Source organism: Ranitomeya imitator, chromosome 3 (assembly GCF_032444005.1).
Source record: "Ranitomeya imitator isolate aRanImi1 chromosome 3, aRanImi1.pri, whole genome shotgun sequence".
Classification (NCBI taxonomy): domain Eukaryota; kingdom Metazoa; phylum Chordata; class Amphibia; order Anura; family Dendrobatidae; genus Ranitomeya; species Ranitomeya imitator.
In genome coordinates, this window is record NC_091284.1 from 684,317,259 (window position 1) to 684,342,693 (window position 25,435).

General features: G+C 43.4%; 1 protein-coding gene across 1 annotated transcript; it reads right to left on the reverse strand.

The window, feature by feature from the left end:
- Positions 1-538: 538 nt before the first annotated feature.
- Positions 539-23,863, reverse strand: APOF (apolipoprotein F). The gene is made up of 2 exons (XM_069760231.1): positions 23,803-23,863; positions 539-3,424 (listed from the first exon to the last, which is right to left on the reverse strand). The coding sequence occupies exon 2, from the start codon at positions 3,420-3,422 to the stop codon at positions 2,400-2,402; it is 1,023 nt and encodes a 340-aa protein (XP_069616332.1). The 5' UTR covers positions 3,423-3,424; positions 23,803-23,863; the 3' UTR covers positions 539-2,399.
- Between the last annotated feature and the right edge of the window lie 1,572 nt (positions 23,864-25,435).

Here is a 25,435-nt window from a genome sequence, read left to right on the forward strand (position 1 = left end):
ATTTTCATGCAGGACAATGCTCCATCACATGCCTCCAACTACTCCACAGCGTGGCTGGCCAGTAAAGGTCTCAAAGAAGAAAAAATAATGACATGGCCCCCTTGTTCACCTGAGCTGAACCCCATAGAGAACCTGTGGTCCCTGATAAAATGTGAGATCTACAGGGAGGGAAAACAGTCCACCTCTCGGAACAGTGTCTGGGAGGCTGTGGTGGCTGCTGCACGCAATGTTGATCGTAAACAGATCAAGCATCTGACAGAATCTATGGATGGAAGGCTGCTGAGTGTCATCATAAAGAAAGGTGGCTATATTGGTCACTAAATTTTGAGGGTTTTGTTTTTGCATGTCAGAAATGTTTATTTCTAAATTTTGTGCAGTTATATTGGTTTACCTGGTGAAAATAAAAAAGTGAGATGGGAATATATTTGGTTTTTATTAAGTTGCCTAATAATTCTGCACAGTAATAGTTACCTGCATAAACAGATATCCTCCTAAGATAGCCAAATCTAAAAAAAACACTCCAACTTCCAAAAATATTAAGCTTTGATATTTATGAGTCTTTTGGGTTGATTGAGAACATAGTTGTTGATCAACAATAAAAATAATCCTCTAAAATGCAACTTGCCTAATAGTTCTGCACACAGTGTATAAAGCCTCATATACATGGCCATTTTAGTTTTTGTTACTGTATTGTTTACAAGGCATACAATAAGAACAAAAGAAAACTGCTTATTCTGAGCTCAGGAGCAAAGCAATCTAGTCTGATATACAGCTGAAACCAGAAGTTTACATGTATATGTGTATTTTTATATAGTGTAAGTTTTTCTCACTATCCGACATGACATCAGAATAAACCCTTCCCATTTTAGGTCAATTAGAATTACCAAAATTATTAATATTTGCCAAATACCAGAATAATGAGAGAGAGGGAATGTTTTAAGGGTCTTTTATATCTTACTGCAAAGTCAAAAATTTGCATACACTAAGATTGCAATGTCTTTAAGCAATTCTGGACTGCCCATATGATGATATGTGTTTGGAAGCTTCTGATTTTTTTTTTTTTGTGTGCAACATCTGAGGTAATTAGAGACACAGCTGTGGATGTATTTTAATGCACACCTGAAACACACTGTGTAGCATCATGATAAAGTCTAAAAAAATCAGCAAAGATATCAGGAAGAGAATTGTGGATTTGCACAAGTCTGGCTCATCCTTGGGTACAATTTCAAGGTACCTGAAGGTGCCTCGTTCATCTGTGCAAACAATTATATGCTAGTACAAGTAAGATGGGAATATCCAGCCATCATACCGCTCAGGAAGGAGTCGGGTTCTGAGTCCCAGAGATGAACGAACGTGCTTTGGTCCGACGTGTGCGTATCAACCCAAGGAAAAAAGCAAAAGACTTGTGAAGATGATGGCAGAAGCTGGTAAGATTGTGTCAATATCCACAGTGAAACGAGTACTGTATCAACATGGACTGAAAGGCCACTCTGCCAGGAAGAAGCCATTAGTCCAAAAAAAAAGCCAGATTAATGTTTGCAATTGCACCCAGGAACAAAGACCTTAATTTTTGGATACATGCCCTGATTAAACTAAAATTGAACTTTTTGGGCCTAATGACCATTGTTGCGTTTGGAGGAAAAAGGGAGGAGCTTGGAAGCCTAAGAACACCATCCCAACTATGAAACACGGGGTGGCAGCTTCATGTTGTGTGGTTGTTTTGCTGCAGGAGGCACTAGTGCACTTCCCAAAATAGATGGCGTCATGAGAAAAGAAGATTATGTGGCAATACTGAAGCAACATCTGAAGGCATCAGCCAGAAAGTTAAAGCTTGGGCGGAAATGGGTCTCTAAATGGACAATGACCCAAAGCATACTGCCAAAATGGTAACAAAGTGGCTTAAGAATATCAAAGTCAATGTTTTGGAGTGGCCATCACAAAGCCCTGATCTCAATCCTATTGAAAATGTATGGGCAAAGCTGAAAAGGCAGGTACGAGAAAGGCAACCTACAAACCTGGATCAGTTACACCAGTTTTGTCAGGATGAATGGGCCTAAATTTCGACCAACTATTGTGAGAAGCTTGTGGAAGGATATCACAAACGTTTGACCCAAATCATTCAGTTTAAGGGCAATGGTACCAAATACTAATGAAATGTATGAAAACTTTTGACTTTGCAGTAAGTAATAAAAAGCCTTAAAACATTATCTCTCATTATTCAGGCATTTGGCAAATATCAATAATTATGGTAATCCTAATTGAATTAAAACAGGAAAGGTTTATTCTGATTTTATGTCAGATATTGAGAAAAACCTGAATATGTGTCTTTTTATATAGTGTATGTAAACCTCTGGTTTCAACTGTACATACATATTAATCATTTATGGAAGGCACCAAGTTCAGTCTGACCACATCCCTCTAAGGTAGTTTATAGCTGATTTTACGCCAGCTTTTATTGCGGGTTTTGTTGCAATGCCTACTCCTGTACCTATTGCCCCAGAAATTCCCCCAGTGGCAGCAATTAAAGTGTCATAGCCTAAATCAATGGAGGCTTCAATGGCTCTATCCTCTGCATAAACAGTACACCCTTGTGTGGCATAGTAGATAGCACTCCCTGTGTTATAATAGCCACTGACTACTGGAATCCACTGCATGACATTATGAATGTGCAATTCACTTTCACTATGGCACTCGGGATCAGTAGAACGCCTCCTTATGTGTTCACCAGTACAATGTTGGAGCCATAACTTTGATCCATTATGAGGTATGATGTATCCGCCATTTCTTGCCACACATTGAAATAGATGAAAGGTATCAGAAGAAATTCCGGCACAAACATGTCCTAGCCTATCACAGTGGTTCTTCGCATGCTGTAGGGATGAATGGACCCCAAGAATAGAACCTTTCAGGACAAGATTATGCTCTTCTTGTTGGATACTAGAGCAATGCTGGCGATTTGATGAGGTCAGAGTATTAATATTCAGGGACTCCAAATTGAATCTTAGTAAGGCAAGCTTCTGAATATTTTGTGTGCGATTGTGAGAGTTAGTAGTGGTTTCATAAATCGAGGAATTTATCTGCTCAGCCATTATATTAAACACCTTATTTGCAGCTTCATCTTTAATTAAATCGCCCCAGAAATGATCCTGTCTAGTTAAACATTTAATCTGCAACAATCCGAGTGCCATGGCAGGCTTCAGAAGCCACGATGAAGATGGTTGGACAAGACGAAGAAACTCTTTGGAATCTTTTAAGAGTTGGCCACATGTCTGGTTTCCTTTTGCAGAGTCAGCCTGAAGAGATCCTTCCACGGTCTTGTTGACTCCATTACCATATTGTGACAAGCCATCTATGTTATAAGGTTTACCAGTCACATACAGAAGTAACAAGGCAAAAATGATCCATCGCAACAAGAGATTCATGCCTGAAAGAAACAACAAGGCAGCCGGTATAAATTTGTTATTTATATTCCTTAGCAATGCTTCTCTTCCATATCACAATCTGTACAACAAAAATTAATAATCTTGCAATTTATACAGTGGTCTAATTTAGACTCATACTTCCTTTTCTTTACAGTACCATCACAGTCAGGATAACAATGAAATGATCCACCTGTCACAATTGGGGATATCACAGTTGCCCCTGGTCTCCCTCCTTTCACAATCTTTGCACATGCTCATTAGGTAATTCAATACAAAGGATGTGGTTTAATTTAGTCTAATGATGTGGATTTCCTGAAAGAACAGGAAGTATAAGTGTAGAACATCCCGAGCACCCAGTGTAAAAAATTGGAATTTTTTTTTTTCAAATTAGATGTGTTAAGTAAAAGAATAGATTAAAACAAGACCAAATTCAAATATATACGGTATTTAAAGATAAAAAAAATCCTCTAATTTAAACTTTAAATTATGTTCTAATTACCTTTGTCCTTTAACCCCTTCACGATCTTTGAGTTATAGGGTACCTCATGGCGATCAAGCGGGCACATATGCTGTGCTCGCTTGATTGCCACCGGGAGCTCGGCTTAAGTTAAAGTCAATATCCAGCTGTCACTGTCAGGAATGGTGCTGGCACTGCCTTGGACATTTTAACCCCCTAAATACTACAATCAATATCAATCGTAGCATTTTCAAGGCTTGGGGAAGAAGGGTGCTTCTCCCTTCCGATCGACGCCCCCACAACATTACAAGGACCCTATTGTTGCTATGGCAACTAGAGGTCATCATGACAACCCCTGTGTCAACCAGGGCATGGTCTAAGAGGCTTCTGTTAGTGTAGCACTGATAAGTATAATGCATTTTAATGCTGATGCTTTGCAATGTATTATATCAGCGATCAGAGTGAAAAAAAAAAAGTTAAAGTCCCACAGAAGGACCAAGTAAAAAAAAAAAAAGTAAACACAACAAAAAAATATATACCAACAAATACACAGTTATGTAAAAGTAAATAAACAATAAAGTACACATATTTCTGATCCCTGTCAGGAACGACCTAACCTATAAAACTGTCACACTAGTTAACCCCTTCAGTAAACGCCAATTTTGCAATAAAAAGCGTCTTTTAGTGTGTGACAGCAGCCAAACAAAAAAAAACAATATAAATTTGGTATCGCTGGAATCGCACGGACCCGAAGAATAAAGTTGTCTAGTTATTATTATTAGATATTTTGATAGCGCCATTTATTCCATGGTGCTTTACATGTGAAAAGGGGGCAAATATAGACAAATACATTTAAACATGAGCAAAAAAACAAGGCACACAGGTACATAAGGAGGGAGGACCCTGCCTGCGAGGGCTCACAGTCTGCAGGGGATGGGTGAGGATACACTAGGAGAGGGTAGAGCTGGTTGTGCGCGGGTTCAGTAGTTTGAGGATCAATGCAGGCTGTAGCTTTGTCGGAAGAGGTGAGTCTTCAGGTTCTTTTTGAAGTTTTCTATGGTAGGCAAGAGTCTGATGTGTTGGGGCAGAGAGTTCCAGAGTATGGGGGAAGCACGGGAGAAGTCTTGGATGCGGTTATGGGAAGAAGAGATGAGAGGGGAGTAGAGAAGGAGATCTTGAGAGGATCGGAGGTTGCGTGTAGGTAAGTACTGGGAGACCATGTCACAGATGTATGGAGGAGACAGGTTATGGATGGCTTTGTATGTCATTGTAAGGGTTTTGAACTGGAGTCTCTGGGCGATTGGAAGCCAATGAAGGGCTTGGCAGAGGGGAGAGGCTGAGGAATAGCGGTGAGACAGGTAGATTAGTCAGGCAGCAGAGTGTAGGATGGATTGGAGTGGTGCCAGAGTGGTAGAGGGGAGTCCAGAGAGTAGGAGGTTGCAGTAGTCAAGGCGAGAGATGATAAGGGCAAGTACTAGTGTTTTTGTGGTGTCGTGGTCAAGGAATGCACGGATCTGGGAAATATTTTTGAGTTTGAGATGGCAGGAGGAGGCAAGGGCTTGGATATGTGGCTTGAAAAAGGGGGCAGAGTCAAAGATCACCCCGAGGTACTGGGTGTGTGGGACTGGGGAAAGTGAGCAGCCGTTAACATTAATGGATAGGTCTTGTGGAGGGGTAGAGTGAGATGGGGAAAAGATGATGAATTCTGTTTTGTCCATGTTCAGTTTTAGAAAGCGAGCAGAAAAGAAGGCCGAGATAGCAGACAAACAGTGTGTGATTTTGGTAAGTAAGGAGGTGAGGTCAGGTCTGGATAGGTAGATCTGTGTGTTATCATTGTAGAGATTGTACCGTGGGATTCTATGAGCTGTCCCAGGCTGAAGGTGTAGATGGAGAAGATTAGGGGTCCTAGAACAGAGCCTTGAGGAATACCGACAGACAAGGGGCGAAGTGAGGAAGTGGTGTGGGGGAGGGAGACACTGAATGTTCGGTCTGTCATATATGACGAGATCCAGGATAGGGCCAAGTTTGTGATGCCAAGAGATGAGAGGATCTTTAGCAGAAGGGAGTGGTCCACAGTGTCAAAGGCAGAAGACAGGTCTAGGAGAAGTAGGACAGAGTAGTGTCGCTTGCTCTTGGCAGTTAGTAGGTCATTGGTGACTTTAGTTAGGGCAGTTTCAGTTGAGTGATGGGGTCAGAAGCCAGATTGTATCCGGTCAAAGAGGGAGCAGGAGGAGATGTGGGAGGACAGTTCAAGATGGACATGTTGTGCCAGTAATTTGGACCCGAAGAATAAAGTCGTCTAGTTACATATAATGCACGAGGAATGGCGTAAAAAAATATACCAAATTCTTCACTTGCTGTTGATGTATTCATTCTGCCTCCCAAAGATCGCTGTAAGGCTCGGCTCACATATATCCTGCTCTCTGCGCTGAGCGCTTGCACTGGGGTTTCCATGTAAATCTCTGAAATACGTGATTCAGATGTAACCCCTAGCGGAAGATTCCCTATAATGCGGCATATTTGTTGACTAGGTGGCATATATTTTGTGGCTCCATTCTTGTATTATGATGGACACCTAGTTATATGCATTGCATTTACTAGAGTAATTATTTTTGTCATGATTTCTGTACTGCTCCGTCCCCCATTAGGCAGTTGAGGTGTGTTAGCCAATTTTAGCTATTGCTGTCATTTTTTACTTTTGTTATTTATATTGCTATGTAATAAAGTTTATATTCATGTTTTTTTCAGACTAGTACACTGTTCTCCTTGTGGTTTTTTACTCTTTGGATACAGCCAGTAGTGTATGCAGAAACTTTGGGTCTCTTGGTTGGCATTGTCAAGGAACGTGGTTTTGGCTTGTTTTTTCAGGGGAGTTGGATGGCGGCGGAATGACCTCGGGAGTGGAGGGAGCTGGTTGTAACGTCAATCCGGCTATTGCTTCAGTTGTTCCCAAGGGTCGTGGCACTGTCAATGTGGGGAGAAAAAGTAAAAAACAAAAAGATTTGTTTTCCTTGTGGACACTTTGGGGCGGTATGTGCCATAAATGCATTGTCAGCATCAACGCCAGCTGTGGTAAAAGTTTTGCAACGCTTGGTTTTCTTGGGTCTAAAATTTAACTTATGGATTGTGTCTGAGGTCAGTCCGGTTGTGCCTAACCCCATTGTTGACGTTCTTTCTCAATTTCAGTGGCATAGTTTCCGGGAGTTGGCACCACAAGCTGAGGCATCGGGCCTGGATTCTCCGGCGGAGTTATGGAACCTGCCATAAGGGATTTATTTTCCAGGTCGCTGTCGGACAAATCGTGGACTCAATACGGTCTGGCTTGGCGTTTGTAGGAGTCATGGAGGGCGTCTATGGAGGAGGAGATGGAAATTGAATGTAGTTTATTGTTGTTCATTGGTCATTATTGGGAAGCAAGGTGGTCAGTATCGCAGTTGAATACATTTTTGGCGGGTCTGTCATTTGGTTTTAAGGTCAGAGGTCTCAATGACATAACGAAATCGTTTGTTGTGCTTCAGGTGGTAAGGGGCTGGAAAAAAGGTTGGAAGGCGTTAGATGGCAGACGTCCCGTTTCTTATTAGGTATTATTGGTTATTGGACGGCAGTTATCTGGGATATGTTTTTCGGATTGGGAGGTGGATTTGTTTAAAGCGGCTTTTTCGCTTGCATTCTTTGGGGCTTTTCGGTTGGGAGAGTTGATTAGTCCTTCTAGGTGTTAAAAAGGAATTTTGGCTAAGGGAGGACATGGATGTTTGTGGTGATAGGGTGGTAATATTCATTTGCTCTTCAAAAACCGATATGTTTGGTAAGGGGTGTAAAGTGGTGTTATTTGGAGTGGATGGTTCCCCATTATGTCCTGTGTCTTGCGTAAAGAAGTACATGGATAAGGGCGGCGTGTTGAGTGAACCATTTCTGGTTCATGAAGATGGCTCTTTTGTGTCGCGATTTCAGTTTATCACGGTATTTAGGCGTTGTTTGGAAGCCGGAGGTATCCCCACGACAGATTATTGCGGACATTCCTTTAGGATTGGGGCAGAAACAGAGGCGGCCAGAATGGGTTTAGGTGATGAGATGGTTAAGAGGATTGGTCGTTGGGAATCTGTGAGGTTTTGCTTATGTTCGTCCGGATTTATTGTAATGATATTAGATGGCTTTGCGTTGTGGTTCTCTGATATTTGTTGTCAATTTTTTCTTTTGTTTCAGTGAACAGTCGGATGCTTGTTTGGATAATGGGGCACTCATTAGTGTTCTGGGCAGCTTTGAGAGCAGCGGTTCGTCCGGATGGGCGACAGTTGGGTTTTCCTCGGGAGTCAGTGACGCTTTGTTGGATCGGCACAAGGGGAATGGTTTGGAAGCAACTGTTGCTGAATATCACTGTTTTGTTCGGTTGGATAGGGTGCCGGAGGTGGTCGTTGTTCACTTAGGCGGGAATGATTTTGGGAAACGGCCTGGTAGGGAGTTGATCAGGGACATTAAATTTGATATGTTGAGGTTGTGGTCTATGTTCCCAAAGGTTCTGGTGATTTGGTCTGATATTATCCCGCGTAAGGTATGGCTTGGTGCCAGATCCATTGAGAAAGTAAATAGAGCAAGGATAAAAATGAACAGGGCAATATCCCAGTTTATGGTTCGAAATGGGGCACTAGTGGTGAGGCATGTGGACCTGGAGTCAGGCGAAGGTGCATTTTGGAGATTGGATGGAGTTCACTTGAATGCGGTGGGTACGGATATGTAGTGTTGGCCATTCACGACGGCATTGAAAGGGGCCTAAAGGTGTGGAGGGACATAAATAGCTGAGGTGTCAGTCCATTTACGTTGGGGGGAGGAGGTCCTCGAAGTCGGTGGAAGTGGAAAATGGCGGATTAATGAGGGGGATCTTGAGAGGTCCTGGACTCCCCCTGGGTGAATTCAAGTAGGCGGGGTGCGGATATCCCGCTGGTGTGGTATTCATGGGACCCTTGGACGGGTTTTTGGTTTGACCAGGTTGGTTGTTAGCTATCCCTGAGCTGGTGCATAGCGGCTGGGGGTAAGACTTAACCTGGGTGGCCCATGTGGAATTGGGATATTTGAAGTGTATCATTTCGGGCTTCGAGGACCACCGTCCTTTCTTGGTCGTTTATTGTTAAAATTGTTTTATATTTTATGTTAATAAAAGGCTGCTGTGGCCATTTAAAATCCAAAAACTGATCCGAGTGTTTATTGGGTACGTTATCTTATATGGGACGGGCAGAGATTGGAGTTGTGTCTTAAAAGGTAAAAGGAGGCTTTATCTTTAGCTCACATGAGTCACGTATACCCCTTTTGTCAAGCAAAATCTGAACTCCAATATTGTGCTCCTTCTCTTCTGAGCTTTGCACTGTGCCTCAAAAGTAGTTTTGAACCACATATGGTGCATTGCCGTATTTAGGGGAAATTGCACAACAAATTGTACTGTTCGTCTTTTCCTATTAGCCCATTTGAAAATTAAAAACTTGGGGCGAAAGCAACATTTTAGTGGGAAAAAAATGGTAATTTTCCATTCACTCAGCCCAATGTTATACAATTCTGTGAATTGTCTGAGGGTTAAAAATGCTCACTACACCCCTAGATGAATTCCCCAAGAGGTGTAGTTTCCAAAATGGGGTCTTTTGTGAGGATTTCTGCTGTTTTGGCATGTCATGAGCTCTTCAAATGTGACATGGCATCTGCAATCTATCTGGTCAGGAAGGTGTTAAAATAATATAGACAACAGCAAGTTGTGAAACAAAGAAGCAAGATATGTACTAAAGGTTAAGGCTGCACCATATACCAACAGTTGGACTGTACATTTAAGTTCAGAGCAAACATGGGAAACTATATGAATTTGCATATTCTGCCCATGATTAAGTGGGTTCCTTGAGCAAAGAGAAAAACATATGAATCAGGCTAAGTTCGCTCAATGATCTTTTTCAGAGTTTTTGATGTTGCAGATTTTCTGCACCATTTATGTACCTCCATGAATACTATGCATAAGTAGCATGGGACCCCTACAACCCCTGGCAAAAATTATGTAATCACCGTCCTTGGAGGATGTTCATTCAGTTGTGTAATTTTGTAGAAAAAAAGCAGATCACAGACATGGCACAAAACTAAAGTCATTTCAAATGGCAACTTTCTGGCTTTAATAAACACTAAAAGAAATCAAGAACAAAAAAAATGTGGTAGTCAGTAATGGTTACTTTTTTAGAAAAAAAAAGGGGAGTCTTTTAATGCTAATATTAGCATTGTGCAGTCATGTTTTTACCCAGAAACATCCAGCTGATATTTGAGAGCTGGAGCGCAATGTATGCGTTCCACCTGGACGCAAGCGCAATGAGCCTGGTGATGTACTCACACACGTGAAGCATGGGGGAAGGTATTAGCTGCAGTGGACATGCGCGAGAGCTGCTGATGGCAACGCGAGATCCTTTATGCGTGCCACAGTGATTCTGCGCAGTACGCTTCCCAGTGTGTGCTGAGGTGACGTAGGCGGTCTTCTGGGGAAACCGGAAATGGGACGGATATGGAGCCTGGGCTGACCTTTTAAATCAGAGGTAACGAAATCGGTGGTTCATACCTATCTGACACCATAGGGACACATGTTTCTTGATCAGGGCCTCCTAATAAACCGAAGAGGCGAAACGCGTTGAGGCGGTACTTGGGAGAGGTGGACGGCATGCTGGGGCTGGATGAGTACTATATGGTCATATACTATCTGGATATATACTCACCAGTTTATCCACTCATATCAATGATAGCATGTGTGCAGCATATTGCTTGGCAGTAGTATTGACTACTTAATGGAGTATGTATTGGGGCTCTAAGGCTTTAACTACCATTGTTAATTTCTCCCACATGTTCCTTATTGTTTCTATGGCACAGTGTGGGGATCAGTAATCCTTAGTTGTAGTATTGATCTATGTTTAGTTGTGCTTTTGGGCAGTGGGACCCTGGGTTTATTACAGGGTTCCATAGGGACCGTAGGGCCAGCCGCCGTGGAGTGGGGGCGCCACAACGTTCCCCCTAGACTCTTTGTTGAGCGGGCACCATCCAAATATAAATGTAAAAAGGGGGATCACCAAATGCATACCAAACAACACTGGTAACAAGCAAGAACAAGTGTATGCATAAAGATAGGGATCACCACAAAGTTTTTAAGAATAACACAAATTTTTATTATGAGAACAACATGCACAAAAACAATTAAAAACATCTAAAAACATACAGCAGAGTAATGGGTCCACCAAAATAACGGGAGAATACCCACAACAATGAGCTTCCCACACAGCTAATACCAATTCTATCACCAATAGACATAAATAACCACTGATCATAATAGCCTACAAACTATATAGGTGCGCTTTAAGCAAATAACTGCTCCACAACATCGGGCAGACAGGTCGGTGCAGATGGGCCACCAATAGCTGTGGATGCACACATATACGGACGCAGTGGAGCAGTTATTTGCTTAAAGCGCACCTATATAGTTTGTAGGCTATTATGATCAGTGGTTATTTATGTCTATTGGTGATAGAATTGGTATTAGCTGTGTGGGAAGCTCATTGTTGTGGGTATTCTCCCGTTATTTTGGTGGACCCATTACTCTGCTGTATGTTTTTAGATGTTTTTAATTGTTTTTGTGCATGTTGTTCTCATAATAAAAATTTGTGTTATTCTTAAAAACTTTGTGGTGATCCCTATCTTTATGCATACACTTGTTCTTGCTTGTTACCAACGTTCCCCCTAGGGCGCCAACCCCCACAGGTAGGCAGGTACCAGGTTAGGTATTCGTGTAGGATTACTAGGTCTCCATACCAGTTTGTTCACGGTGTTTTGAATTTTTGGGATTACCACAGGTTGGTGGTATTTTAAAAATAAAACAGTTTTCTAATAAAACAGTTTTTACAGGGCAATATATGATTTACAATTTGAAGGAATACCTGTCATGTCTCACGACTTGACAAATCATTTAATATTTGCATTGCTTGTGTTCGTTCCTTCTTTCTAGGCAGAAGTTTGCCTTTCCCTGTATTTTGTCCCAACTCTCTCACTGTAGTCTTGTGATGTATGTTTGTTCACGCCCTTATTCTCCATTTTGTCATCATTCCTCCATCTGTATGCATCCTACTACATGTCCTCTGTTGAATATTCCTTTTTACCTGCTACTTTCATCATAATACAAGAATTTCAGTTAAAGCAACCCTCTTTTCCTGGAGTCTTCTTACATGAGATCGTGGCTGAGTTAAGCTGTCTGATTAATCGGTATGAACGTGAGTACAGGTGAATACGGAAGCGCCTAAAAAGAAGGGTCTATCCAGGCACCACTACATTCTACATATCCATGAGTCAGAATAGTAAAAAGGAATAGCCTGCCTTCAGAGACAGTAACTCAAGGTCTGTGCTGAACCTCAGTGGAAAAGGACATTTCCCAGATAGATAGTAACCCAGTTCACAGCCAGACCCCAGCGTACATAGAAGCACACACTGCAGATAAACAGGGAGAAGTATAACCCTCATCCTCCACTCTTCCTGCCTGCAATCAAATCATGTCTGAAGCAAGGAATACAATGTCCCTACCAGACTTACAAACACAGGAAAGAGACCCAGATCCCCACCCACCAGCTAGTGAAAGGGGAAAACGTACAGTCAAACCTACATGGAAAGTCATGGAGAATTTAGAGACTGCAAAATGTGTCGTATATAGTGATGTGTCTTCACTGTGGGAGAAAGTGCTGAATCACATAGACACTGTATCAAGGCCTGCTTCTCATGAGTTACCACTTGAGGGAGTCCTAGAACAATTATGCACAGCATACCAAATGTATATGGAGAAGACTGACCAATACATTATTCTCCTGAAAAAACTGAATCTGCCAGAGACTTTAATCGAATTGCAAAGTTTCCAGCAGCTTAATTCTGAAAGAGACTGCACCGTACGTGACATTAAAACCAAGTTAGAGGCTAAAATTGCACGGACACCAGATGCATCAACTCGCTCATCCAAATTGTCCAAGCACTCAAAACGCTCATCTAGGTCAAGTTCATCAAAATATTCCACTCTCAGCGAGCAGCTTATAAGAGCACGTGCTAAGGCTGAAACGTCTAAGATACAAGCTGCCTTTGTGCAAAGGAGAGCAGAAATGGATGCAGCCACAGCACAAAGGAGAGCAGAAATGGATGCAGCCGCAGCACAAAGGAGAGCAGAAATGGATGCAGCCGCAGCACAAAGGAGAGCAGAAATGGATGTAGCCGCAGCACAAAAGAGAGCAGAAATGGATGCGGATGCAGCACGCAAGGAAGCTCTGGAGAAGGAATGCGAGCACGCGACAGCCATGGCAGAGTTAAGGATCCTGGAGCGAGCTATCAGTGGGAGTCAAAGAGACAGCATCAGTTTGTGTGAAGTGGAGGCAGAAGACCCTATTGAACGCACAAGAGACTACGTGCTAAGCCAAAATGGCGAACCGCAGATCATTACTAACACTCCTGGTGGCGTTCATGCTTCTCCAGGGCACCAGGATGCCGATCCACTTACAGAACCCTGCATTCAAGGTCAGTACAATGCTCCCAAACTTGAACTTCCTTCGTATTCCAGTATGCGCCAAGACCCCGCATCTCACCAAACTCCACAGGCTATTATCTACACGCAACTCAATATGCCGGCAGGTCATTATACTCTCGACAACCGCGCAGTGCCAGCTCCGCATGTAGCAGAGACTATACCCACCAAACCGATTGCTGGATTAATTGCATATGCCACTCCATACTTACCCACGTCTCAAGGCCAGGACGTCTCCACCCCTATGTACAACACTGCTCAGCCTACGTTCGTGCATCCTAAGTCAGAAAGAACAGACATGTCTGACTTCGCAAGGTACATGATTCGCCGCGAACTTACTAAAACCGGTCTCACAAGGTTTGACGACCAACCTGAAAATTACAGAGGTTGGAAAAATGCCTTTAGAACCGTAACTAGTGACCTCGGCATCACTGCTACCGAAGAGCTGGACCTGCTAATCAGATGGCTAGGACCACAATCCACAGAGCGTGTCAAGAGACTCAGGTCTGTACATATCAGTAATCCAATGGCTGGTCTCATGGCTGCATGGGAAAGACTAGAGAAAAACTTTGGCAGTCCAGAAGCCATAGAGGATGCACTGTTCAAGCGATTACAGAGTTTTCCAAAGATATCAAGCAAAGACAGTTCAAAGTTCCTAGAGCTCAGTGACTTGCTGTTAGAGCTCCAGCTGGCCAAGGCAGACACCCACCTACCTGGCCTCAGCTACCTGGACACTGCTCGTGGAGTAAATCCCATTATCTCCAAGCTACCGTACAATGTACAAGAAAGGTGGACTACACTAGGGTCAAAATACAAGAAAGACCATCAAGTGTCATTTCCTCCATTCTCCTACTTCTGTGAGTTTATAAAAGACGTGGCAGAGCGTAAGAACGACCCAAGCTTTTCCTACGAAGAATCCAGTGGCCCAGCTTCACCTCCTTCTAAATACGTCAGCGCACGCTCGAATGACAGAAACCGCAGGGGTCCAGTGTCAGTGAAGAAGACGGATATTCTTCCCTTACCAACATCAGCCCCAGGCAACAGTAACAAGGGTGAAAAGATAGAGAACCCAAATCGTGAATGTCCCATCCACAAGAAGCCACATCCCTTAAAAAAGTGCATCGGCTTCAGGAAGAAACCGCTCGAAGAACGCAAGGAGCTTCTAAAGAAGTTCGGGGTATGCTACAGATGTTGTGCTTCTACTGAACACCTTGCTAAAGACTGTAAAACTACAATTAAGTGCATGGAGTGTGACAGTGAGGACCACGTACAAGCACTCCACCCATTCCGTCCTGACTCTACACTTACTCCTTCCCTCACCATGAGCCATGGCGGGGAGGACGCAGCTCAAACTGCAAGCCATACCACAATATCTTCTTCATGCACAGAAGTCTGCGGAGAAGACCTCTGGGACAAGTCCTGTGCGAAGATTTGCCTGGTGAATGTGTATCCCAACGGTCACCCAGAGAAAGCCGTGAAGGTGTATGTCCTTCTGGATGATCAGAGCAACCGATCACTTGCAAGGTCAGAACTCTTTGATATGTTTAACTTAAAGGGAAATGCTTACCCTTACACCTTAGGTACCTGCAGTGGTGTTACAGAGGTTTCTGGGAGAAGGGCCAGTGGCCTTACAGCGACATCTCTCGAGAACACCGTCGAGATACCGTTACCTACACTGGTCGAGTGCAACCAGATTCCATCCAATCGAGAAGAGATCCCAACGCCAGAGGCTGCTCTTCATCATCAACATCTCAAGAGGATAGCAAACAAGATACCAGCCCTCAACAACAAAGCAGATATCCTGATTCTGCTGGGCAGAGACATTCTCCGGCTGCACAAGGTACATCAGCAAATTAACGGACCACACGACGCACCATTTGCCCAACGCTTAGATCTAGGCTGGGTAATCGTAGGCAACGTTTGCATACACAAGATGAAGAGACCTAACAACATCTCCTCTTACAAAACACACATCTTGTCAAATGGTCGCAGCACCCATTTCCAACCATGCCCACATCACTACTGGGTGAAAGAGAAAGTGAGCAACACCAAGTGGCAACAGGAATCCTTCAACAACATGAACACGCACCAGCCCAGGGATGAAAACCTCGGGTCATCAGTGTTCGACTCTACAAGTAGTGACAACAAGTTGGCACCCACAAGGGAAGATAAAGAGTTCATAAAGGTTATGAATACAGAATTTGCTCAAGATGACTCCAACAGTTGGGTAGCTCCTTTACCCTTTCGTTTCCCAAGAGTGAGGTTGCCGAACAACCTGCAACAAGCTACTGCAAGGTTCTCATCCTTAAAGAGTACCCTAAGGAGGAAACCAGAGATGGAGAAGCATTTCATTGACTTTATGCAGAACATCTTTGACAGAGATCATGCCGAACCTGCGCCACCACTGAGGGAGGGAGAAGAATGTTGGTATCTTCCATCCTTTGGTGTCTATCACCCTCACAAACCTAATCAGATCAGAGTCGTGTTTGACTCCAGCGCTCAGTTTGAAGGCCTCTCTCTCAATAACCTGCTCCTAACTGGGCCCAACCTGAACAATAGCCTCCTTGGAGTATTGATCCGCTTCAGACAAGAACCTGTCGCCATAATGGCCGACATTCAGCAGATGTTTCATTGCTTCATCGTGAAAGAAGACAACAGAAACTATCTTAGGTTCCTATGGCACAAAGACAATAATGTCAACAATCAGGTCATAGACTACCGGATGAAGGTCCATGTCTTCGGCAATAGTCCCTCACCTGCTGTGGCGATCTATGGTCTGAGACGGACAGCCCAGGAAGGTGAGAGAGAGTACGGATCCGATGCTCGGCAATTTGTAGAGAAGAACTTCTACGTGGACGATGGGCTCAAGTCCTTGCCCACAAGTGAAGATGCAATCGACCTACTCTCCAGGACACAGGAAATGCTATCCACATCAAACCTCAGACTCCACAAGATTATCTCTAACAGTCAAGAGGTAATGAACGCGTTTCCATCTGAAGACCATGCCACAAACCTAAAAGACCTCGACTTGGGTTCTGATGTTCCTGCAACACAGCGCAGACTTGGTCTACTGTGGGATATCAAACGGGACACCTTCACCTTCCAAGTGTCAGCCATAATAAATGCTAGACCTTTGGTTCCAGTATCATCCGACCCCGATGCTCCAACGATCCTTACTCCAGCTACACTTCTTACACAGAAGACTGGAGCTGCTACAGTTCCGCCTGGGAATTTCGATAACAAGGACATTTACAAACGTCAGTGGAGGCAAGTACAACATCCGGCTAACGTGTTTTGGCATCGCTGGAAGACTAAATATTTGCACTTGCTTCAAAACCGTCACAAATGGCAGACGCCCAGTCCCACTCTCCCAGAAGGAGACCTCGTTCTCTTAATGGACAAAGAGGCTCATCGCAATGACTGGCCAATGGGACTTATCGCCAAGGTCCTACCCAGTGAGGACGGAAAGACTCGTAAGGTAGAAGTTAAGGTGACAAAAGGGGGCTCTACCCGAATCTTCTTCCGCCCGGTCACTGAACTCGTGCTGCTTCTACGAAAGGAGGACATCACATGAACTGAACATGCTCCTGGACGTTGCTCACGGCGGGGAGCATTCCTCCTCATCTCCCAGTTTATTGAATATTGACATTTTCCATTGGATTGAACTGTTAACATTCCCATTGGATTCTGGGTTGGTGGAAGAGTTGGCATGTTTGCGGCTTCCCCAATCTGAAGATGGGTTTAATATATTTGGACTTATCTTTCGGTTTGATCTACAGGTCGACAACAACGAGTTTGGACTTTAAAATCTTAGATGTTTATTATTGCATGCATGTTTTCTTTCCTCTTGTTTTTCATTTTCAGCTTCGAACGACTTCGAAGAATTACGGACATCGTGAAATCCAAGGACTTCAGACGGGGAGTGTCATGTCTCACGACTTGAGAAATCATTTAATATTTGCATTGCTTGTGTTCGTTCCTTCTTTCTAGGCAGAAGTTTGCCTTTCCCTGTATTTTGTCCCAACTCTCTCACTGTAGTCTTGTGATGTATGTTTGTTCACGCCCTTATTCTCCATTTTGTCATCATTCCTCCATCTGTATGCATCCTACTACATGTCCTCTGTTGAATATTCCTTTTTACCTGCTACTTTCATCATAATACAAGAATTTCAGTTAAAGCAACCCTCTTTTCCTGGAGTCTTCTTACATGAGATCGTGGCTGAGTTAAGCTGTCTGATTAATCGGTATGAACGTGAGTACAGGTGAATACGGAAGCGCCTAAAAAGAAGGGTCTATCCAGGCACCACTACGTTCTACATATCCATGAGTCAGAATAATACCCTTGTGCAATATTGTTTATGTTGATGAGTTCATTACGGGTGGAGATGTCAGACGCCAACTGCTAACCAGAGAAGCGTACTGGATCTATTACCTAGGCACTAGATTTCCTGACGGACTAAACAGATGCAATGAAATCATGTTTCATTATCATTGAATTTTATTGTATATATTATTGGTATGTCATTATTGTATTTATGTATATAATTTTTCTCTTGTTTTTCCATGCTTGTTCTTATTTGTTTGTCTGGTTTGTATTTAAATATTTGCCATTTTGAGCATATAGCAGCTTTGATGAAGATTGCTGTTGCGATCGAAACGCGTCTTGCTGTTTCTGTGTGCACGTCTGGTGCGGTCTCGGAGCACGTCATGTGATTTTTAATTTGTGAAATAAAATTGAAGATTTTACTAAAGGAGCTGCAACAAAGACCCCTTTTTTTTCTCTCATGCTGCATATCATCTCATCAGGACGGAGGTTCCGTGCACCAGGAGGGTGGTGAGCTGGCTTTATTTTCTTTTTGTCTTTACTTTTTTAGAACAAGCAGAGGTGAAAAATTATGGACTCAATTATGTGGGAAAAAATTATGGAATCATGAAAAACAAAAAAACACTCCAACACATCACTAGTATTTTGTTGCACCACCTCTGGCTTTTATAACAGCTAGCAGTCTCAGGCATGGACTTAATGAGTGTCAAACAGTACTCTTCATCAATCTGGCTCCAACTTTCTCTGATTGCTGTTGCCAGATCAGCTTTGCAGGTTGGAGCCTTGTCATGGACCATTTTCTTCAACTTCCACCAAAGATTTTTAATTGGATTGAGATCCGGACTATTTGCAGGCCATGACATTGACCTTATGTGTCTATTTTCAAGGAATGTTTGCAGAGTTTTTGCTCTATGACAGGATTCATTATCATCTTGAAAAATTATTTCATTATCCCCAAACATCCTTTCAATTGATGAGATAAGAAAAGTCTCCAAAATATCAACATTAACTTGTGCATTCATTGAAGACTAGATGGTGGCCCGATTCTAATGCATCGGGTATTCTAGAATATGTATGTAGTTTATTTATGAAGATTTCAGAATAATGCAATTTATACACAGGATTCGGCCGGCCGGGCACGACCAATTAGCGAAGCGTGGTTCAAATTCCACGCCAATTCGCGGCCGGACTGCGCCTGTCGCTGATTGTTCGCGGCCGGCCGGGCGTGACCAATCAGTGAAGCCAGGTCCTGCTCCAGGTTTTTGAGGGCCCTGGGCGAAAGAGTCTCAGTGGGCCCCCCTCTTTAACACATACCACGATTCATGATGCACAGATACAGTAGAGAAATATAGCACCGCAACGTAGCATATAACAGTCCACGTCGCATATAACACAGCCCACGTAGCATATAGCACAGGCCATGTAGTATATAGCACAGGCCACGTAGCATATAACACAGCCCACATAGCATATAGCACAGCAACGTAGCATATAACAGCCCACGTAGCATATAACACAGACCACACAGTATATAACAGCCACGTAGTATATTGCCCACATAGTATACAGCACAGCCCACGCAGTGTATAGCACAGCCACGTAGTATATAGCACAGCCCACATAGTATATAGCACAGCCCATGCAGTATATAACAGCCACGTAGTATATTGCCCAGCCACGTAGTATATAGCACAGCCACGTAGTATATAGCACAGCCATGTAGTATATTGCACAGCCCACGTAGTGTATAGCACAGCCCACGTAGTATATAGCACAGCCCACATAGTATATAGCACAGCCCACATAGTATATAGCACAGCCCACGTAGTATATAGCACAGCCCACACAGTATATAGAACAGAGACGTAGTATGTAACACAGCCCACATAGTATATAGCAATGTGGGCACCATATCCTTGTTAAAAAAAAAAATTAACCTTCCGGCGGCCCCCAGATCCAGGCCAGGCGTTTAGCGATGCTCCTTGCTACGTTCCGGTCCCAAGAATGCATTGCGGTGTCGCGAGATGATGACGTAGCGGTCTCGCTATGTCATCATCTCGCGAGGCCGCAATGCATGGACCGTAGCGTAGCATCGCGTCGTGAGGAGTTAGAAAGGCGCCGGAAGGTGAGTATATGATTTTTTAGTATTTTTAACATTAGATCTTTTTACTATTGATGCTGCATAGGCAAGCATCAATAGTAAAAAGTTGGTCACACAGGGTTAATAGCAGCGTTAACGGACTGCGTTACACCGCGGTATAACGCAGCCATTAACCCTGTGTGAGCGCTAACTGGAGGGGAGTATGAAGGGGGCACTGCCGGGCCGCAACCAATCAGTAATGCGGGATTTCCGAGACAGACAGACGGATGTGACCCTTAGACAATTATATAAATAGATGTAATGACAGTAGTGATGAGCGAATAGCATTGTGCTCGGGTCTCCCCGAGCATGCTCAGGTGATCTCCAACTATTTGTTAGTGTTCAGAGATTTAGTTTTCATCACCTCAGCTGCATGATTTATGGCTGCTAGCCAGGGTGAATACATGTGAGGAATGCCTGTTTGTTATGGAATTCCCACATGTATTTAGTCTGGCTAGCAGCCGTAAATCATGCAGCTGAGGCCACGAAAACTAAATCTTCGAGCACTAACAAATACTTGGGAGATCACCCGAGCACAATGCCATTCACTCATCACTAAATGACAGCCATCTCCCCAGTGCTTTTACCTGACATGCAGCCCCATATCATCAATGACTGTGGAAATTTGCATGTTCTCTTCAGGCAGTCATCTTTATAAATTTCATTGGAACGGCACAAAACAAAAGTTCCAGCATCATCACCTTGCCCAATGCAAATTCGCGATTGATCACTACATATGACTTTCAGCCAGTCATCCACAGTCCATGATTGCTTTTCCTTAGCTCATTGTAACCTAGGCGGTTTCTTACATTTCGGTCACAGACGTTGACTCCAGTTTCCTCTCATTCATTCCTCATTTGTTTTGTTGTGCATTTCCTGTTTTGGAGACATATTGCTTTAAGTTTCCGGTCTTGACGCTTTGATGTCTTCCTTGGTCTACTAGTATGTTTGCCTTTAACAACCTTCCCATGTTGTTTGTATTTGGTCCAGATTTTAGGCACAACTGACTGAACAACCAACATCTTTTGCAACATTGCGTGATGATTTCCTCTTTTAAGAGTTTGATAATCCTCTCCTTTGTTTCAATTGACATCTCTCATATTGGAGCCATGATTCATGTCAGTCCACTTGGTGCAACAGCTCTCCAAGGTGTGATCACTCCTTTTAGGCCGGGGTCACACTAGACCGTAATACGGATGAGTGCAATGCGATAAAAAATCGCATAGCACTCGTCCCAATGTTAATCAATGGGGCAGCTCCCATCATCCGATATTTTCTCGGCCGTATTGAGGATCCGAGTGAAATCGCAGCATGCTGCGATTGTCAGCGTTTCTCGACCGAGAATCGCCAATGAAAGTCTATGGGGGTGAGAAAAAATAGCACAGCACACGGACCATCAGTGTGACTTGCGAGAAATTCTCAGGCATTGGGCAGGTGACAGGAAAGGCTCAGCCATTATTTGCTCATTTTGCAAGTGTGTGAGAAAATCTCACCATACGGATGCCATACGGATGTCACACGGATGTCACACGGATCATTTGATGCGAGAAAATCGCATCTTTGCACTGCACACGGATCACTGTTTTGGTAACATTTGTGCGATTCTCGTCTGTCAAAAACGGACCGTTTTTTTATACGTTGTGTGTGTCCCAGGCCTTAGATGCAGAATAACGAACAGATCTAATTTGATGCAGGTGTTAGCTTTGGGAAATGAAATTTAGAGGGCGATTCCTTAATTTTTTCCCTACATAATTGAGTCCATAGTTTTTCACCTCTGCCTGTTCTAAAAAAGTAACCATTACTGACTACAACATTTTTCTTTTAGTGTTTATTAAAGCCAGAAAGTTGCCATTTGAAATTACTAAATTACTGTAGTTTTGTGCCATGTTTGTGATCTGCTTTTTTTCTACAAAATTAAACAACTGAATGAACATCCTTCAAGGCCGGTGATTCCATAATTTTTGCCAGGGGTTGTATACCTCAGGCTCAATGAGAATAAGTATATAAATAGAAATTAGGAGTCTAAGTGGTGCTTTATGCTCAGGTAACTATAGCACAGGGTAATTCAGTAAGTACTATTTGTGACAGTAAGGCTGCCGTCACACTAGCAGTATTTGGTCAGTATTTTACCTCAGCATTTGTAAGCCAAAACCAGGAGTGGGTGATAAATACAGAAGTGGTGATGCGTTTCTATTACACTTTTCCTCTGATTGTTCCACTCCTGGTTTTGGCTTACAAATGCTGAGGTAAAATACTGACCAAATACTGCTAGTGTGACGGCAGCCTAATTAGTTCACCGAAACATGGATTCATTAATTTAACCCCTTCACGCTGCAGCCCTTTTCATTTTTGCATTTGTTTTTCACTCACCTTCTTCCCAGAGCCATAAACCTTTTCATTTTTCAGTCAATATCATTCAGCTGAGTTGAGGAAAACTAAATCTCTGAGCACTAAAAAATACTCAGAGGTCACCCGAGCATGCTCGGGAAATCTCGAGTAACAAGTATATTCGCTCATCACCAATAATCAGAACCTCCCACTCCCGTCTCCAAGACTTTACACGTGCTGCGCCGATTCTTTGGAATGCACTACCTAGGTTAATACGATTAATCCCCAATCCCCACAGTTTTAAGCGTGCCCTAAAAACTCATTTGTTCAGACTGGCCTACCGCCTCAATGCATTAACCTAACGATCCCTGTGTGGCCTATTTATAATAAAAAAAAAAAAAAAAGGTTCCTCGCATCATGTTCTCATACACTTTATGCAGTATTAGCCCTCTGTCTGTACTGCTACATACTTAGGCAGTTAACTGGTTCATGCAGCTTTACATGAACACCTGAGCCTTACACTATAGCTGGTCCGAATAACTAAAGCAATTGTTACCATCTACCTCTCGTGTCTCCCCTTTTCCCCATAGTTTGTAAGCTTGCGAGCAGGGCCCTCATTCCTCCTGGTATCTGTTTTGAACTGTATTTCTGTTATGCTGTAATGTCTATTGTCTGTACAAGTCCCCTCTATAATTTGTAAAGCGCTGCGGAATATGTTGGCGCTATATAAATAAAAATTATTATTATTAATATATATGTATTAATTTTTAATTGTGTTATTTTAAATGGGGCAAAAGGAGGGTAATTTGAACTTTCCTATTTTTTTAATATTTTTAAAAACTTTTTTTTTTTTTTTTTTTAACTTTTTGCTTGCTTCAATAGTCTCTATGGGAGACTAGAAGCTGCAGTACTTTGATCGGCTCTGCTACATACAGGTGATGATCAAATCGCCTGTATGTAGCAGAAATGCTCACTTGCTATGAGCGCCGACCACTGGGTGGCGCGCCCAGCAATCCGGCAATAACAACCAGAGGTCTGCTGGAGACCTCTGGTTGTCATGCCGACCCATCGGTGACCCGCGATCATGTGACAGGGTCACCGATGGGCGGGATTAACGACATACATTAAATGCCGCTGTCAGCGATTAACAGGCATTTAACAGTTTAGCAGCTGCGGGTGGATCGAGATTCCACTCGCGGTTGTTAGGGGCACATGTCAGTGAAAGATATGGGATCAGCACCAGAGCCCACATCAAAAAAAGAAAGGGACATGACATGCGCACGTTGTGAAGGGGTTAAGTACTATTTACTTGATACATTTATTAATTCTTGGTGATGATTCTCTGATTAAAATGAATGAAAAACATGCAAAGGGAGAATGTGCAGAATCTGATTTCTTGTTCCGATGTGGATAATAATGGTTGGATCATTTAGTGACTATCAGTATTTATCATTACTAAAGATACAACTTACACTTTCATTTTATCTTGCTAATTAATTTTAATTTGACCTTGCTACTTTTTTGTTTTTAGCATTAAGTGATATCGTGCGTTTGTTAGAAATACAGGGTTTGACTTACTGTAAGCTCGCAGGTGTTCTGCCTTTTAGGTAGATCTTGTGTCAGGCTGCAGCATTACACTGATGGTGATGACCAGTGAACCCCTGTCCAGGTTTCCAACTACTGTTTAAAGTCCCAGCGGTATCACATTGGTAAACATTTCAAAATGTCAGTATGGCTAATCAAACCCCTCGCAAATAAGACAATCTAGTAGTTTTGTAAGAGCTCAGTACTACCAGGGTGTTCTGAATGTAAAATCTCTGACATGATCTTTCTTAAGAGAGAGCTTCACCCAAAATATGACTCTGTAGCGGTGCACTACATGTGCAAGGGTCAAACATGAGGTTCCAGGAAAGGATCCGAAGTAATGCGTCAAATGTTCAAAGTTTTAGCATTCCAGTATTTAAAGGGAATCTGTCACCAGGTTTTTGCTACCTCATCCGATAACATAAAGTAGGGGCAGAAGCATTGATTGCAGCGGTGACCAGAAAAATGCCTACAGGAAAAATTGCCCACACAGAAAATTGCCAATTGCAGCATGACAAAGTTTAAGATCTATGATATTTGAGGTGCAAGGTGAGGATGTTCACATGATATGTGAAAAATGCCCACAGATAATTGCCCACAGACTTAATTATAGGTTAAATGCTCTGCAGGACAGGGGGAGAGTATATGCATGTATACATGAGATGCTCTGCAGGGCAGAATAATATAGAATTATAGGTTAAATGCTCTGCAGGACAGGGATATTATGCAAGTATACGCGAGATGCTCTGCAGGGCGAATAATATAGTTATAGGCGAGATGTTCTACAGCACAGAAGAATGTCGGCGAAAATTGCCCCCACAGAAAACTACCCACAAGTTTATTAAGAACAGTTTATTAAGGAGTTCTAATAACAACAACTTCAGTTTATTAAACAATCATTGCACACCTGCAAATAATTAGCCGCCGCACGATAGTCCTTGACTACCATGGGCAGGGGCGAATTATAATAGGGTCAATCTGGGCGGTAGCCCAGGGCCCAGTGGTCTGGGGGGGCCCTAGGCTACCGCTCAGATTGCCCGCCGCCATCAGGGCATTACTGCCCTGACTGGCGTATGGGCCCGGTGGGCAGAGGGGGCCTGCATCGGGCCGTCTCATCTGCTCACCGGGCCCCTACCGGCGCTGCGGGAGTTAAACGCTATTGAGGTGCGGGCGCCCGCACGTCAATAGTTAACAGCCGCCAGCCAATCGGAGGCTGGCAGCTTATGTCAGCCGCAGCGAGCACGTCGCCGGCGAGTGCGCGATTCAGCTATGAGGAGAGATTCGCTGCCGCAGGAGCGCAGACAGGTGAGAACTTTTTTTTTTTTAACGGCAATCCAAGGGCCCGGGCCAATATGCTGGACACTGGGGGCAGAGATGCTGGACACACTGGGGGCAATATGCTGGACACACTGGGGGCAGAATGCTGGACACACTGGGGGCAATATGCTGGACTCACTGGGGGCAATATGCTGGAGACACTGGGGCAGATTGCTGGACACACTGGGGGAAATATGCTGGAGACACGGGGAAATATGCTGGACTCACTGGGGGAAATATGCTGGACACACTGGGGCAGATTGCTGGACACACTGGGGGAAATATGCTGGACTCACTGGGGGCAATATGC

Excerpts from the sequence above, each read along its gene's own strand:
- APOF (XM_069760231.1), bottom strand. The coding sequence starts at position 3,422 with ATGAATCTCTTGTTGCGATGGATCATTTTTGCCTTGTTACTTCTGTAT.